At 49.0% G+C, this 15706-nt stretch overlaps 1 protein-coding gene across 9 annotated transcripts in view; it reads left to right on the top strand.

Annotated features, from left to right (window-relative positions):
* Positions 1429–15706, top strand: part of SLC1A6 (solute carrier family 1 member 6) — a 28481-nt gene continuing 14203 nt past the window's right edge. The window contains exons 1-3 of one of the 9 annotated variants that reach the window (XM_021378803.1): positions 1429–1549; positions 9671–9834; positions 15361–15604. In XM_021378803.1, coding sequence (XP_021234478.1) covers positions 15391–15604 — 214 coding nt within the window. In that variant the 5' untranslated portion in view covers positions 1429–1549; positions 9671–9834; positions 15361–15390. The other 8 variants (XM_021378799.1, XM_021378800.1, XM_021378801.1 and 5 more) reach the window with 8 other exon arrangements.

The following is a 15706-nucleotide window of genomic DNA, read 5'->3' as shown; positions in this document are numbered from 1 at the left end:
TACAGTGAGCTTTACAATTGTATTAGAACATATCCTTGAGAGGAGATAGCCAATTTGGCACAAAGCACGCTGAATTAAAGGAATTCTCAATGCCCCGGCACATGATAGGCACTAAGAATTGTTATGTCCTTAAAGGTAACTGTTGTGAATATGTCTTCAACACCCGACTGTGGAATTTTATTCTGCATTTGATTTAAATTAATATTCTCTCTCTTTAATGATTCCTGATGGCACTTGACTACTTCAAGCCAATGCCTTAAGCTCTTCTTGAGAGATTGAATTCCTCAGGAGCCTAAAAAATCACCTCCTGCATACTGTGATCACACCTAGGACTTCTGGAGGACTGCAGCAGTGCTGTGGAAGACCAGCTTTCAGGATGCGGGGTCTGTGTACACTCCACAGCACACTGGACTGGCTGCACAAACCATGGGCATGAGATGCTCCTTTCCATTCAGATATTACGGGAGATTTAAACAATTACAGGCTAAAAGAAAATGACAACTGAAAGCCTGTGTCTAACTGCCATGTAATTAAGTATTTGTATTTCTCATTAGAGTTTTTCAGTTTTGTTGAGTTCGGGTCATACTCGAGTTATCTTTCCTAAGCCTTTCTCTACTGGTTCTTTACTACCCGATGAAACTCTTGAAGACTGCATTGCACCCGAGGTCCCTATTTCTCACTTAACATGAGGTTTTGCAGGATAGGCTGCACCTAGCCCATTGTGTTGGAAAATCATGCATAAGTACTTCCAAGCTCTTACAGTCTGTTTACCTCTTGCACAACTTCCTCCTCTGAGCTGAGGTGCCCCTGCAATTCTATAGAATCACTGAAAGACATGAAGTGATTGGTATCTTGAAAGAAATGTGGACAACACCCCCATGAATTGGCATGTAAACTGTGTGTGAAGCACACAGTGCAGCACTGGCTGAGCACTGCGGGACTGCATTCCCAGCAGGGTGCCTGCAGGCCCCGTGCAGCTCCATGCAGTGCACAGCCCTGCAGCTTGGCTGTCCTGGCCAGCAGGCATGGCAGGGAGAGTGGCAGCAGCACCGTCCTGCAGCTGCAGGTCAAGGCTGGGGTGTTCAGGGCTCGGGAAAGAGCCCATCTGGCATTTACCAGGGAGCCCTGTGCATGGCCGTGTGCTCTGAGAAGGTCATCCTTTGTTCTAACTTTGCACATGGTTCATAATTAATGTCAGACAGCATTAGTACCACTTGCAGTCACTTTTCTCTCCAGGACAAACTGTTTCCTTCAGCTCTCTGCATTGCAAAACCTGATTTTGGGCCTCCTGGCTCCATCCCTCCAGCAGCTCCTGCTGCCCTCCACAGCCCTTGCCCAACATCTGCTGGCAGCATGAGAGTGGGGTCTGAGTCATGCCAGTATCTGTGCAGCGGGGCAGATATCTGCGATGCACCACGGGTTGCACTGACTCTGGCTTCCAGCCCAGCTGGGAGGGTGGCAGCGTGGCCTCGCTCTTGGAGGCCAGCAGGAGTCAAAGTCATGAGAAGGAAAAAGAAGCAAGTCACAGACGTGATGCTGTGTGGGGCTGGTGGGTAACTGCTCCTCTCCGAAGGATTTCTTTCCCTCTTCAGCTTGGTGCCTGGCTTTTTTCTGCAACTAGGATTTTGCAAATGCTGTCACTCAACCTCAGCAGGCAGAGTTTGGCCTCTGGGCAGTGCTGGGCTCCCTGCTGCCTCCTGAGCCCTCCTGATGCTTCACTCCAAGTGTTGTTCTGCGTGAAGGTACGGTGATAGCCCTGTAAGGGTAATGCTCGGTTTGCTGGCTGATTTTGCATGAAGGCATTGTTATCCATACAGGAGATTCCAAACTTGGAGAGGACTCCTGTTCGAGGGGAAGCATTAAAGGTTCTAGGACTTGCAAGACTGGGAAATACTCATTCTTCTTCCTGAGGTTCATAGATTTTGTGCCATTTCCTATTCTCACAGCAGTGGGTGATGATGGGATGTCTCTAGTACAGTTTGCTCTTCTTACAAAATTTGTGCGTATCCAGGCTTTATGAGCAGAAGCTCACACACCTGCAACCTTTCAAGAAGCAGCTTTTGTTTTTGGTTTCATGTAAGCAAAAGCAGGACACTGACTGTCACCTCACTTGCTTTAGTTCCATCTTTAACATTTTCTGCAACAGCTATGCAAGATATGCACTTTAACCAGAACTTGAGAATTAAGTTATATGCTAGATGCCTGGAAATGTTGGTTAGAGTGAGCAAACTTCCCTTCTTCAAATGTCTGTCCTTCTTCTGATACCTTATTTTAAAATAGCTGACCTGGAAAGTGGTAACAGATCTCCCCCATCAACTCATTTTTGAGGCAATATTTGAAATGTGTGGATAAAACTTAGACATGCATCTAGAAACCTGTCAAAGGGGAAGCACGCGGTGGAACTGAAGCAGGGTGCACACTTGTTTCTTGGATAATTGTGGAGACTTGCTCTGCACTTCCTTGTGCATCCAGTGATCACGTGCAGCTGGGTGCCTTGTGGTTGTTAGCAAGACAGGTGCTTTTTTAGGACTGTAACATTAGAAGTCTCAAAAATGTTTGTTTCTTGACTTGCTGTTTAAATGCGCAGGTTTCTGAGATGCCCTCTATACTACTTCAGTACGTGGTATTTAAAGCAATGGCACATTCAAAGTGTGAAGCACAGTTTCCAGGATTTACAGCTGCCTAATTCCCATGGGATTTATTCCCAGTGGCCACTAACGGGTGTATGGGTGACCTGAGTGACATTGTAACACGAGGCTTTCCGCCCAGGCACTTGCAGGCATTTCTCACTTCCTAACAGGGGATGAAACGTACCTACAGTGAGCACAGCTGCAAATCCAGAAGGTAAGAGCATGCGGATGGGAAGGGAAGTGCAAGCGTTGAAGAGGAAAGGGGGGAAAGGTGTGCACGGGTAGGCAAAGAGAGAGATTGGGGCTGGTAGCACTTGAAAGTTTTCAAATTGTCGGCCTGCCAGTATTCCTTCAGCACTGTAAGGTTACTGTAAGGTATTTGTTAGGATTACTTTAGTCTTGATGGATAGTCAGAAGTAAGAAAACCCCACTGTAAGTCATTTTACCAATCTTACACAAGTTAGCAGATTTCAGGTTAGTCTGGGGCAGAGATGTCCATGGCTGATCACACAGCAGAGGTGCCAGCCGTGAAAACATCACACAAACTGATTTCTTGTGCACAGCCTGGCCAGAGCTGCAGGAGAAGCAGATTCTGCTGGAAGTCGTGTTCCAGAGCTTCACCCTTCATGTCACCCTGTACTGTCAGCAGTGCTAAAAAAATACAGTGAAACAGAGCAAAGGAAGCAGGACACTGCTTCATTGCTAGTCCTTATCATGTTGCTAAGACGGCTGAGCAGATATTGTGGGTGTCCTGGTAAATGTGACATGGAAGACAAGCAAAGCAGCAGCCCGGCGAGCAGATAATCACACCGCCAGCAAGGCTTGCTTCCTGAGTGTGCTCTGCCATGACCAGCGGAGTGGAATTTTCCAGCTGGTTAGTCAGACTGCGCGTGCCATGCTCCCAGTTCCCCACCGTGGCCGCTTGCTGATGCCCGTTTAGCTGCAGGCTACAAACTGCGAGATTTCTCAGGGGCTTCTCCTAGGTCAGGAACAATCACTGGAAAAATAGATCAGAGAGCTCACAGAGGAGGTGGCCTGATAAGCTGCGAACGTGCCTTCCCTTTAGCTCAGTTTCTGTAATGAGCTGTGAGACAGTTTGCGTTGCTCTGTTGACAGAGTGCAGCCAGCACCACTCCAAGATTCTCCATGCTGCTGCTTGGGCTTTGTGTGCTTGCCTGAGCTAAGTCTGACGGCCTCCTGGCCACTGCCTCACCCATTTGCTTTAGGGTCTGCAATAGAGGAGAGGAAGAAAGCTGAGAACTCAGCAGGGATGCTGGGTTAAGGAAGGAGGCATCTCATACAGTGTGATCATTTCCACGTTGCCATGCTGCACGCTGGCAGGTGCGGCCTGCTTATGGCACCCTGAGTGTGCACAGAGACCTCCTGAATCACAACCCAGTGCTGCATGTACAGCTGGGTTCACCCTGGGTGCTTAGGGAGACACAGGCCACATACCCACACAGCAGGCCCCAAAACCACATGGCAGGCCCCAAGCCCAGGCAGCAGGCCCCAAACACACACAGCAGGCCCCAAGCCCACACAGCGGGCCCCAAGCCCATGCAGCAGGCCCCAGATCCACATGCCAAGCCCCAAACACACACGGCAGGCCCCAAACCCATGCAGCCTTTCCAATGAGAAGTGCCCACAGGCCCTTCCATAGCACTGTGTAGGGCAAAATTTTCACTGGACACCAGTTCTGGAGATCTCTGTGAAGGGAGGAGTGTGCTTGCACCTGGAATTCTTCAAAATATTGGCTTTCAGAGCAAGGTTCAGCACCAAGGCAAAAAGGTGCTTTGTCAAAATTAGGAGCCTAAGAAATGTGACAGAAGGGTAAATTTTTTTTCACTCTTTTGAGTGAAAAAAGTCTTTGAAGAAGAGCATGATTTTCCTAGAAAGAATTGGTGGGAACAAAAAAAGTCCATCAGGAGTGGCTACAAGCAGCTGATTTTAGGGGATTCTGCAATTCAGTGAAGGAAAGCGAAGGGTGTGTATTTCCTACACAGCTGTTTTCTCTGAAATCCTGTGATTTTGAATTATTCTCCTTCAAGAAAGTTAGCTGGTAAATAACTGGATAGATTTCTAAGGAAGAGCAAATTGCAAAGTCAGACCCCAGAAGTCAATAAAAATAGTACTCGGGTTTGTAGTCAAAGATCTGACTTGGGAATAGAAGACAGGGAATCCATTAATATATGTTAAGGGAAACAATTGTTTGAGGCAGGGATCTGGAAGGAACTTGGAGCTGTCAGCTGTCTAGTGTCTACTGCAGGATCGTGCACATTGATTAAGCTTTTATATCCCAGATCTCATGCACATTTTAGTCTCTAAGTCCGTGTTTGCAAGTGCTGAATGCACAGGTGTTTCCATGTCCACACTGACTAAGGTATGATACAGCCCCTTGATGTGTGTCAGTATTAATATTAACATTACATTCCATTCAACTCATCTACAGTAGCAGCTGACTGCTTCTTCCAAATTACCATACATAAATTCAAGGGTCAGGTAGTCCCAGGCTTATATAATTTGCCTGGAATTGTGGTGAATTCATCACCACCAGGAAAGAGTAATGCAGGTTCAGAAATTTTTCTAAATAGTATATTCTACTTAAAAGAAAATTAATTAACACAGGGCTATTCCTGTCCTAAAAAAGGAGGTCAGACTAAATGATCACAAATGGTCCCTTTTGTCCTTGTAATATACACGTATACAGAGTTAGGAACTGATGGAGAAGAGCATAATGCCAATGGTAATACCATGTGGAGAATACCAGAAAAAATGGGCCAAGTTAAATTTGGATAAATATATCATCAGAGCAGCAGAAGTATTGCCACTCTGTTTTCCCAGCTCAGAGAAGGCAGACTTAACCTGCACTAGCACTGGACCAAGCCACTTGAAATATCAGTAAGGTTTTTTGACATTCTCCAACTTGTACATCTCAGTTATGTAGGATGTAATGTAATGTTGATGGAAAGCCATGTAAGCCATTCCCCTACCGTCATGAATTGCCAGTTGAGGCATTTCAGGATGTTAATATGGAGCACAGTACAGGAGAGTAAGTGGCTGTGCTGCATCACAGTGTCTCATCCTCAGAAACAAACCACAGGCAGAAGTAACAATTGTGCCCACTACTGTTCTCTGGACAGCTACTCCTGGCAAGAAATATTGCTCACTGTTTTTGCATCGCTTGGCTGCACAACGATTGCAGTCAGACTGTATGTTGCACGCTGCATGCAGCTCAGCAGCTTCCTCTCAGCCCAACAGCTGTTCCAGTTCTGCTCTTCCTGCCACGTGGCTGTCCTGTGGGATGCCGTTCCCCCACACTGAAGATTAAACCTTTCCCTCCATGACTCCCCAGGTGCCAGGGACCTGCTCACACCCCTCAAGCCAGAGACCATCCCAGAGCGGTAGATGCCAACCTAATAACCTATTTCCTTAGGAGTCCAACTCTTATTTGAAATTGGGTGAGATTCTCTTCTTTCAAGCTGCTCATGGCTGCCCCATCAGCACTCAACTGTGTGGGCAGGGAGGTTGGGGAGCTGGGGAGGGGGAGCAGTTTCTTCAAGACATCTTAACAACAAATGCAAGCTCTGTGCTGATGTACAATGAGGCAGCTGATGTCTGTTGGCATCCTTGCTGGAACTCAACAAACTGCAGCAGTGAATAGGGAGAGACCTGAAAGTAGGAGAGCTGGGGGAGCTGTGCTGTGTGAAGTACAGCCAGGCATGGGCTGTAGAGGTAGGACGGTGGCAGGAGGGAAGTGTAAGTGAAATCTGCTTATGGAAGAGAAGAAATGAAGAAAACCATTTTCAGTAAGACATGCCACGTGCACGTTAGAACCGTGTCTGCACTGCACAAAGCACATTCCCAACAAGATATTGAGTAGAGTTCAATGTAAAAACACCATAAGGGAAGTGAAACAAAGATCCTAAGGAAGAACTTCTTTATGGCATGAAACCTGAATAAAGCCTTCAAATACATAAGGCAGAACTGCTAGACAGTTTGTATTGCTGTGAGGAAAGCAAGGAGCTGATAGGAAGAGTCAGAGGTGGATTTGGGCAGAGAAGGAAATCTAAATGACTCCTTGTGTCTATTCCCCCTTATTGGTGGGGGGATTTGGGTGAGATTTTCATGAGAGCTGCCATCTGTACCAACAAGGTAAAAATCTGATCATGAAGCAATGTTACAGCTCAAGTGGGAGCAGATTTACATCAGTCTGATCCCAAACAAAACATTTCTTTACATTTCTGCTAAGATTTCTCTGCACTTCATGTGTTGCAAGAGTTTACATTTTGAATTTTTGTTTCAAAATAGGGGAAAAATAAATGTTGAAATATTGGCTTTTCCCATAGGAAGGAAATGCCATTATTTGAGCAGCTCTGCTTAACACAGAGGAGATTCATTTGGAGAAACTCTGCTAACTTGGAGTGAAGGTCATGGCTGCATAATTGGACTCTGCTCCCTGGGCCAAGAGAGCAGCGCAAGATATAAAATTAATTCCAACCCCCAAATTAAGGTTACTGTAACGAGGAGAACCAGACCGCAGAATTGCAAAATCCAGGGGAGGAAGATTTGAGAGATTGCTTAACATATCAGAAAATCACATATTTCCCTGTGGCAATTAGCAACGGGGAATATGAGTACCTGGGTTTTTGCACTTGAGATTCACGGCCTCATGCTTCCTAGCGTCTTCTTCTCAGCAGTTCGGAGAAACTGAGCGCTGTCAGAAGGCTGAAGCAATAAATGCTGACCGTTATGTAGTGAACCTGTGGGACAGTGGGCATAGCTTTCTGCTGGATGTTTTCCAGCCCAACACTGCAGTTGTTCTACCGCGCCGAAGTATCTCTCTGTTAGAGGAACAGAAACCCTGTGCAAACTCTATCTCTAGAACTCTTCGCCCAGATCCTCATTCTTTTAGGACTGAGATCTCTCCAAGTTGGGGATAGGCACAGATTGAGGGCACGCTTCAGGAAGGGGTGGGTGCAAAGCAAGCTGCCCTGCACCTATGGGGCATTTTTAGTCTACTTGTGAGATTAGCATAAATCTTTCTGAAAGGCCTTTTGTGAAGGAAATTGCAGGGAGCTGATCTGGGAAAGCAGTTCCATGCAGTGTCAGGTTGCTGCGTGTGTCCTATTTTATAGCTTGAAGGTGCCTGGAAGTTGCAGCAGGTAAAAGTCAAAATGAAATGTGGATGAAGTTGGTGAAAGAGAAGTTCTAAGGCTCTCTCCATCGTGTGTTCATGGCTAAAGAAAGCACAGGGATATTAAATGGTGTTTAAGAAACTGGTTAGGAATTAACACCTTCTATGAGCCAAGCTGAGCTTCAGGCAGAGAAGGTGGAAACACGCAATTAACCACCGTTAATCAACCATTTTGTGCAACTGCTGAGATGGCCAAGTGCAGGGCAGCTCTGCCCCTCTCTGGGTAGTGCCAGAAATGCACGATGCATATGAGGAGCACTTTTGTGACTGCTGCCAATCACCGGGGCCTGCAGTGGGCAGCTAACAGCAAGATCAGGTGCAATTCCATCAGGACAGCTGCTGGCTGAAAGCAGGGGCAGAAGCCACGAGCCGCCTCCTCTTCCCCCTGCTGCTGGAGTCTGTGACACATAACCAGAGGCATTTTGGAAGAAAATCAACTCACATTCCAATATGTGGAATGGAAGGGCGACTGACACTTTGCAGCACATGGGGCTTGGGCTTCCAGTCCCAGCTGATGCTCACATGAGCTGAGACCTCATTGAACTTGTGCGGCCTTCGATAGGAAAACCTGCGCCTGTTTCCTCCATTTACAAATTGAGTCACATGCAGCAATTTGCCTGGTGCAGGCAATGTGTCCTTGTCTCCTGATGCGGCAATGGCCTGTGTCCATGCTGATTTGGCAGATGGAAGAAGGAAAAGGATAGAACTAGTCAGGCCTGCAGGCTCCAAATGGCCCATCCAGCAAAGCCCCACATGGTCACCCTGTGGATGATCGTCTGCCTGCTGCTGCAGGAAAGCCCGTGTGTGCTGGGAGCTGTGATCTGAGGCTGAGGAGGTTTCCCTTTCCCAATCAGTCTGATGGGGACAGAGGGCTCAAGGGCATTTCAGCTCCAGGGCTCTGCCAGATGAGCCTCCACATGAGTCTGCCCCTTGCTGGAGGAGTCACACTCTGGGGCAAATTCTGGCTGCAGACACAGTGCATTGCTGCTGCTCCATGATGGGTACACAGTGAAGCCCCTGCTCTGGGGTCACCTGGCACAGAAGGGTGTACTGTCTCCCTGTGACCTGTGTGTCTGGTAGGAACGGGAACAGAGGTGCTGCTGTAACCTTGGCAGTGGGGCTTGTACTTGGGAACTGAATTTTTCATTCTGCCCCACCTGGTTGTGTGACTCTCACAACCTGACCTGCGCATTAATGTAAATATTGAAATGCAGGGCTGCTATTGAAAGGAAGCACAGCGGGAACCAACATTTCACAGATCAGTGAGCAAAGGCAGTGCCTCCTTCCTTGAAAGCAGAGTTTGGCTCCCTGACAGACTCTGTTGCTAACACATTCCCATTGCACATTCAGTGACTGTGTTCTGCCTTGGGACTTGCTTAACCCACCACCAGGAAACTGCAGCTATTTGGCTGAGGCACAGGAGCATATCCATCCCCTCAGGCTGCTGTGGACAAACCACATCGGTGTCTGGATCTCCGAGGTCCTGCTCACACGGAGGGGGTTGGGAAGGAGCTGCCTGCTCGGGGGGATGCAGGTGCTGCTGTTCCTGCACACAGCCACCCGAGGCTGGCAGCAGGGGATGGGGATGAGAATGAGAGCTGGTTCTTGGTTAACATCTTGCGCTGCTCTCTGTTACTGCTAACTCGCATGTGTGAGAAGGGAGAAGAAAGTGCAATGGTAGTGTTCAATCCAGTACGGACTGCGTGCAACATCACGGTGACAGGTGCTTCTGTCCTCTGTTCTCCTGCAATCATCGAAGATTTCTTCAGTCTCCTCCTCCATGCCACTCCCCCACCACTACTGCCATGTATCCCGAGCATATTACAGTCTTCCTTTCCTCTCTCAGGAGGCATTGCTCAGAGCTCTCTGCTAACGCTGTACCTTTCGAAGGAGAAAATCCTACACCCTGCCTTTGAGTCTCAAGAATCTAGGAACAAAACAACTCAGAATAATCCCCCAAGGAGAGAAAGACCCGCTGTTGTCCTGCCTGACCACTGACACTTGTTCCAGGTGAGCAGTTTTGTCAGCAAATCTGAATGCATGAATCAGAGCGGTGCCCGGTCCAGTGATGGGATAGGGGCAGGAGGGTGGATGGAGATTGCCTTGGGCACAGGCATGTGGGGCAACAGGGACAGCTCTCATCCCACTTTATGAGAGGGCACTGCCTACAGGGGAGTGCTTTAGAAGGGGGGCTGTGTTTGGGGCTGGGTGCAATGCCGGTGGGCAGGTGGAGAGAGCCAGCATTGTCATGGGACATTAGCATGATTGGGGGCTATGGGGAGAAAAGCACTTGTTCTTCCAGGGTTGGATTTAGGCTCAAACCACTGTTGAGTTAGTGACCACCATCAGTGTGCTCAGTGGGGATGGAATTCCTGCCCCATGCACATCCCGCTTGGTCCCCTTGCACCGAGAGCTGGTCCCCAATACCCATAGCTGGGCCCGGGCAGATCTGCTGTCCTGCAGTGCCTGTTGTGGAGGGATGGATTGACTGGCAAGGAGCTGGGAGACAAACATGGGCAAACCCTAGCACTTCCTGAGTGCAAAGCCCTGCCATGGGCTGCTATAGCAACTCAGCGATGGCTGAGCCCACCCCAATTGGGCTGGCGAATGGAAACCTTCAGCGTAGGCACTGACAGTTGGTGTCACTGCTTTCAGCGTTCACTGCCCTTCTAAGGACAAGCTACGGGCTGAGCTAAAGCTCCAACCGGCGTAGGGATGAGGGTGTCTCCAGCTCATGGCCCATGAGCTATCTCTGTCCTGTCCCACTCAGTACTGAGGGCAAAAAGCAGGTAACAGCATGGCGGCTGGATTCAGTGCCGCTGACAACAGACACTGAGCTACTGCTGGGGTAGTAGGACAGGAGGGGGGCACCCAGGGCAGCCCCTGTGAACTGCTAGCTCTTGTGCCAGTCCCTTTCCCAGCCCCTCTCCTCCCTCAGAGATTCCCCTTCCCTTCTCTCCCTGCCAGTGTGCCTCCCTGCTGCTCCCCAGGGAGACTTCCCTCCCTGAAAATCCTACCACTGTTGACATTAAACACGATAGCAGAGTTTCCTTGGAGACGAGTGAAACAGTGGGCTCCAAAGTGCTGATTATTTGACAGTTTCTGGCTGGCTTTCAGCAATGAAATAAAAAGAAAAGAGTTGTGTTAGCAGAGGGAAGAGGGAGCCCAGGGCAGCCAGTGTTGAGTGGGGCACTGACTTTGCTTTTCCAGTGCCAGCTCTTTACAGCAGGGTTTCCTGAGCGTGCCCTGAGCAGCAGTGCAGCAGCACGCGCCGTGCCGAGCAGCGCTGCTCTGGGACTGCACTGCCCCTCTTCCCAGGCCCCTGGAGGCCAGAAAACTGGAGAAAGAGTTTACCGTGGGCAGTTCTAATTTGGCTGACTTCTGCCGGTCCCGGGAGTAAAACTGGCTAATTAGATTAACCCTTCTGTGCTATTCTACATCAACATTAGCAGCAGAGGGACAACAGTGTCAGCATCAGCATTTGGATTGTTGTCTCCTCTCCGTTTGTCTCAAGTAGCAACAGTGAAGTTTGGTCCAAGATGGCAGAACTTCAGCTTCGTATTTACCATCCCCAAGCCAGACACTGAGGCAGGAGTGCCCTGTGGTGCCACATCCCACTGGTGGCCAGGAGCTTGCTTATCCTGGAGGAGCATCTCACAGAGAACCCACCAGACTGATAGCCCCCCTCTGCTGGGACACCCCTGGGGTCCTCATTTGGACATTTCAATGAAGGAGCATTTTCTGTTTTATCTTTCAGTCTGGTACAAGAGTGCTGAGTGGGGTTTAGAGGGTGAGAGGAGTGAGGAACCAGATCTAGTTCTGTGCCAATAGGTCAGCTCCAGGACACTGCCGGGGACAGTCCTGCTGAGCCTTGTTACACAGTGTGCCACCGTCCCTGGAGGAGCTCAAGGAACGTGTAGATGTGGCATGAGTGACATGGTTTAGTGGGCGTGGTGGGGATGGGTTGACAGTTGAACTAGATGATCTTAGTGGTCTTTTCCAACCTTAATGATTCTATGAATCAATGCTTCTACGAGATGGAGGGACTGCAGAATGGCTGAAGTTGGCAGGGATCTCTGGAGATCATCTTGTGAGCATCCCTGCTCAAAGCAGCATCAACCAGAGCTGGTTGCTCAGGACCATTGCTCAGGACCATGTCCTGGCAGTTTTTGAACATCTCCAAGGATGGAGAACTCATAGCCTCTCTGGGCAACATGCTCAACCACCCTTACAGTAAAAAATGTTTTCTTATACATGAATTCTTGTATTTCAATTTGTGTCCATTGCATCTCATCTGGTCTCTGGGCACCGCTGAGCAGGGTCTGGTCCATCGACATACACCGTACTGTTAGTTGCCTTGTTCCATCTGCACAGGGATCCTGAATTCCAGGAACCCACATCTCCACCACATCCCTGTGAGCCCAGTGACAGTGCAGCCCTATCGCATTACGTGGATCTCTACTTTCTACTCTTGGTTCTGTGATGCTGTGCCCATTAGTGCAGAGGCACTACAGGGGAGCTCCCATTTGCGCTGTTCTCCGCAAAGAAGTGTGAGTTCTTTGTCCCTTAGTGCCATGTGCACACATCTCTTCAATACCTTCAGGGAGAAGGGCTCCACCACTCCCCTGCTCAGGCTGTTCCAACACCTGACCACCCTCTCCACGAAGTAAATCTTCCTAATGTCTACTCTAAACTGCCCCCTGGTGCAACTTTAGGCTCTTTTCTCATATCCTATAACTTGTCATCCGAGAAAAGACCGATGCCCTCCTTGCTGCAACCTCCTTTCAGGCATAAAAATACTTTAAGAAACCGGCCCTAGTGCTGAGCACTGGGGAACTCTGCTGGTGGCCAATTGCTGACTGGATTGAACTCCATTCACTGTGGCTCTTTGAGTCCATCCAGTTCAATGCACCCCAAAATGTGTTTTGCCCTTGGCTGCCAGGGCACATTGAGTTAATTGTGCATCACCAGCACCCCCAGACCCCTTTCTGCTGAGCTGCTCTCCAGTCACTCGCCTCCCAGTCTGTACCTGTGTCCAGCATTACTCATCCCAGGTGCAGAACCCCAAAATTTCCTTTGTTGGTCTTCAAATCATTGCTAACCTCTCTGTGCTCCCATGTATCCAAGGCTGCTTCTCCCTATATCTCCCAGTTTAGTATCAGGGGCAAGACTGCCCAGCATGCACTCCACTCTTGCATCCAGATAATTGATAGAAATGGTGAATATAGAACTGAGCCCCGGAGAACACCACTAGTGACCATCTGCCAGCCACATGCAACCCCATGCACTATGACCCTCGGAGCTCTACCATTGCTCCAGTTCATCACACAGCATAGTGTGAACTCTCCAGCTCTCAGCTGAACAATTTTTCCAGAAGGATGCTGCGAGGGATGGCACCAAAAACCTTACTGAAACCCAGGAAGGTCCCATCCATCACCTTCCCTTCATGCACCATGACCTTATCCCAGAAGGAGATCAGATCACTGAGGCAGGACCTTCCCTTGATGAGCCCATGTTGACTATGCTGATAACAGCTTTGTTCTATGAACAAAATGGTAAATGGGAAGATGGGCACACAAGACTCTGCAAAGAACACGACCAAACAAAAATAATACTGTAAAAGCCTTCCTTCCCCATTTTTTACTTTCACCAGTTTCTGACTGCTGGCCTTAAAATAGTCAGCATTCCACTGATTATGTGAAACCTCATTGCCAGGAACTAGGCATTAGTTTTGCAACACCGGGCTTTCTTACAAAATACCCTGTGCTTCCTGATCTGGCCTTGAAGTTACCTCCAGAACTGCTCTCTTGGATATCTTGATTCTTCTGGCAGAGCAGAGGCTGGAGAAGCAGCCGTGGTTAGGAAAGCCTTCACCGAGAGATCAAAGCTACATTTTTCCTCCCAGGAAGGAAAATCCATGCCATTGCAGACTGCTTATCTGCAAGAAGTGTGTTTTGACGACTTACTGCAGCAGCCGGAGGACTTCCAGCTGATGCAATAGAGAATATTTACACAATTTCAGGCTGGCGATGCAGCGGGAATGTGCTGTGGAGGGGGCTGCTGGATTGCAAAATATACAGATGGAGAAAGGCAGCTAGTCAGCAAGAGGGTGGGGACATCACAGGCACAAGTCCTGGTGGGCTCCTCCTGTGCGATGAGCGTTGCTCCGAGAAGGCTGCTGAGCATATGGTGGAGCATGGCATCCTAGTGATTCATCCTGAACTTTTCTGTATCAAAATAGAAATTTCATTTTGTTTGCACAAAAATACTTTTTCCTGGTACATGTGGATGGGGAGACATCTGGAGAACAAAGCAGGTGAGTCCCTCTGTAGGCGGGGGTGCTGCTCCCACCTTGTCATTGCTGTGATGTGGTCTAAGGAAGGTGAGGTCTGGAGGAGAACTCAGTCTGTATTCTCTTCGGTCAGTGCGGTCTCCTCAGGTCACCATGGCAAACGGGAAGCCTGCTTTGCACCTAGCAAGCCGTGGTGGTGATTGCAGATTCCATTCACTGAGAAACGGGAGCTTTGCATACAAAGTGCCCTTTGCCTTCCCAAGGTGGGCAGGGTGCTCTGGTGGGGAGCAAGCAATTCAGGAGCAAGAAAGTCTCGGAGGGTCTGACCCTTTCCTCGGCAATTCACTTTGCAGAAGTTTGTTTGCAGGAAGTCAGACCGCATCCCTCCAGCAAACAGTTTCTCACCATGAGGCTCCAGGGCAGACTGCTGGAAATCCCACAGATGCATTTGATCCTGTTTGGCTCAGGGAAGGAGTTGCTCAGTGAGTTTGTGACAGCTGTGGGTGAGATGTGAGAGGTGATGCTGGTAACGTCAGACAGGAGGACACGAGATATGTTGAGAGCCCTGCCTCATTCAGACCTGAAACTGAAAAATTTGAGTCGCCAAACCTATTGCTAGAAGGCTCTTCTGGGGCACAGGGACTGTTTCTTAATGTACCATGAAGGCACAAACACTCCTGTGTGGCCGAAGGCTGGATGCTTAAAGCCTTCTTTCTAAAGGTGGCTGGATTTTAGGGAAGCAAACAGACACGTGGAGGGACTTTCAGAAGCATCAATGCATCTTCTGTGTCTCTCAGGTCTTACATACATTTAAAGATCTGCTTCTCAGTAGCAACTTGGGTAAAGATGGAAACATCTATTTAATAACTCGGTACCAAAACTAAAATTAAAAAATAAGAAGGTGTCCAAATAAAACAAGTCATACTGTGAAGCATTGGCTGTTTAATGCCTTGATTTCATGGTAGGTGTTCATCTGGTCCAATGGCAGAGGTGGTGTGCACTCCATAGAGAATGGAATCTCGGTGTCTGGGGGTTTCTTTGACTTAAATTCGGGATTGCAAATGGAGAGGCTGTCATTTGCATGGCACCACCGAAGAAAGGTCTCTCAGCAGCTGCCGAGGTTCTGAGGTGCCCTTGTGCTCCTTGGATTGTCTGCATGCATCTAGTCTTATAATTTCTTCGCAAACTCTTGGGAACAAGACTCACTTTCAGCTCCCTTCCCTCCTGTGCTCCTCCCTGGCCAGCATAGGCAGAGCGGCGCGCGGGGGCCGACCATGAGCGAGCAGAGCCACGTCAACAGCCTGTTCCTCAACGAGGATGCAGCCAAGCGGCTCCACGCCGAGGGCCGGGTGCAGCGCCTGCGGCAGGTGGTCCAGAAGCGGGCGGCGCGGGCCAAGAAGCGGATGAGCAGCATCACTGCTGACAGCGCAAAGAGCTTCTTCCGCAGAAACGCCTTTGTCCTCTTCACCATCGCTGCGGTCTTGCTAGGTATGGGGCGGCGCTGAGCACCGGGTATAAGTGTGGGGAAAAGCCCATTTACTCCGTAAAGATTTTATTTTATTGTAATGGTTTGTCTGAGGAGATGGAGCT

Source organism: Numida meleagris, chromosome 27, assembly GCF_002078875.1.
Source record: "Numida meleagris isolate 19003 breed g44 Domestic line chromosome 27, NumMel1.0, whole genome shotgun sequence".
Lineage (NCBI taxonomy): Eukaryota > Metazoa > Chordata > Aves > Galliformes > Numididae > Numida > Numida meleagris.
This window is presented reverse-complemented; position numbering and strand designations above follow the sequence as displayed.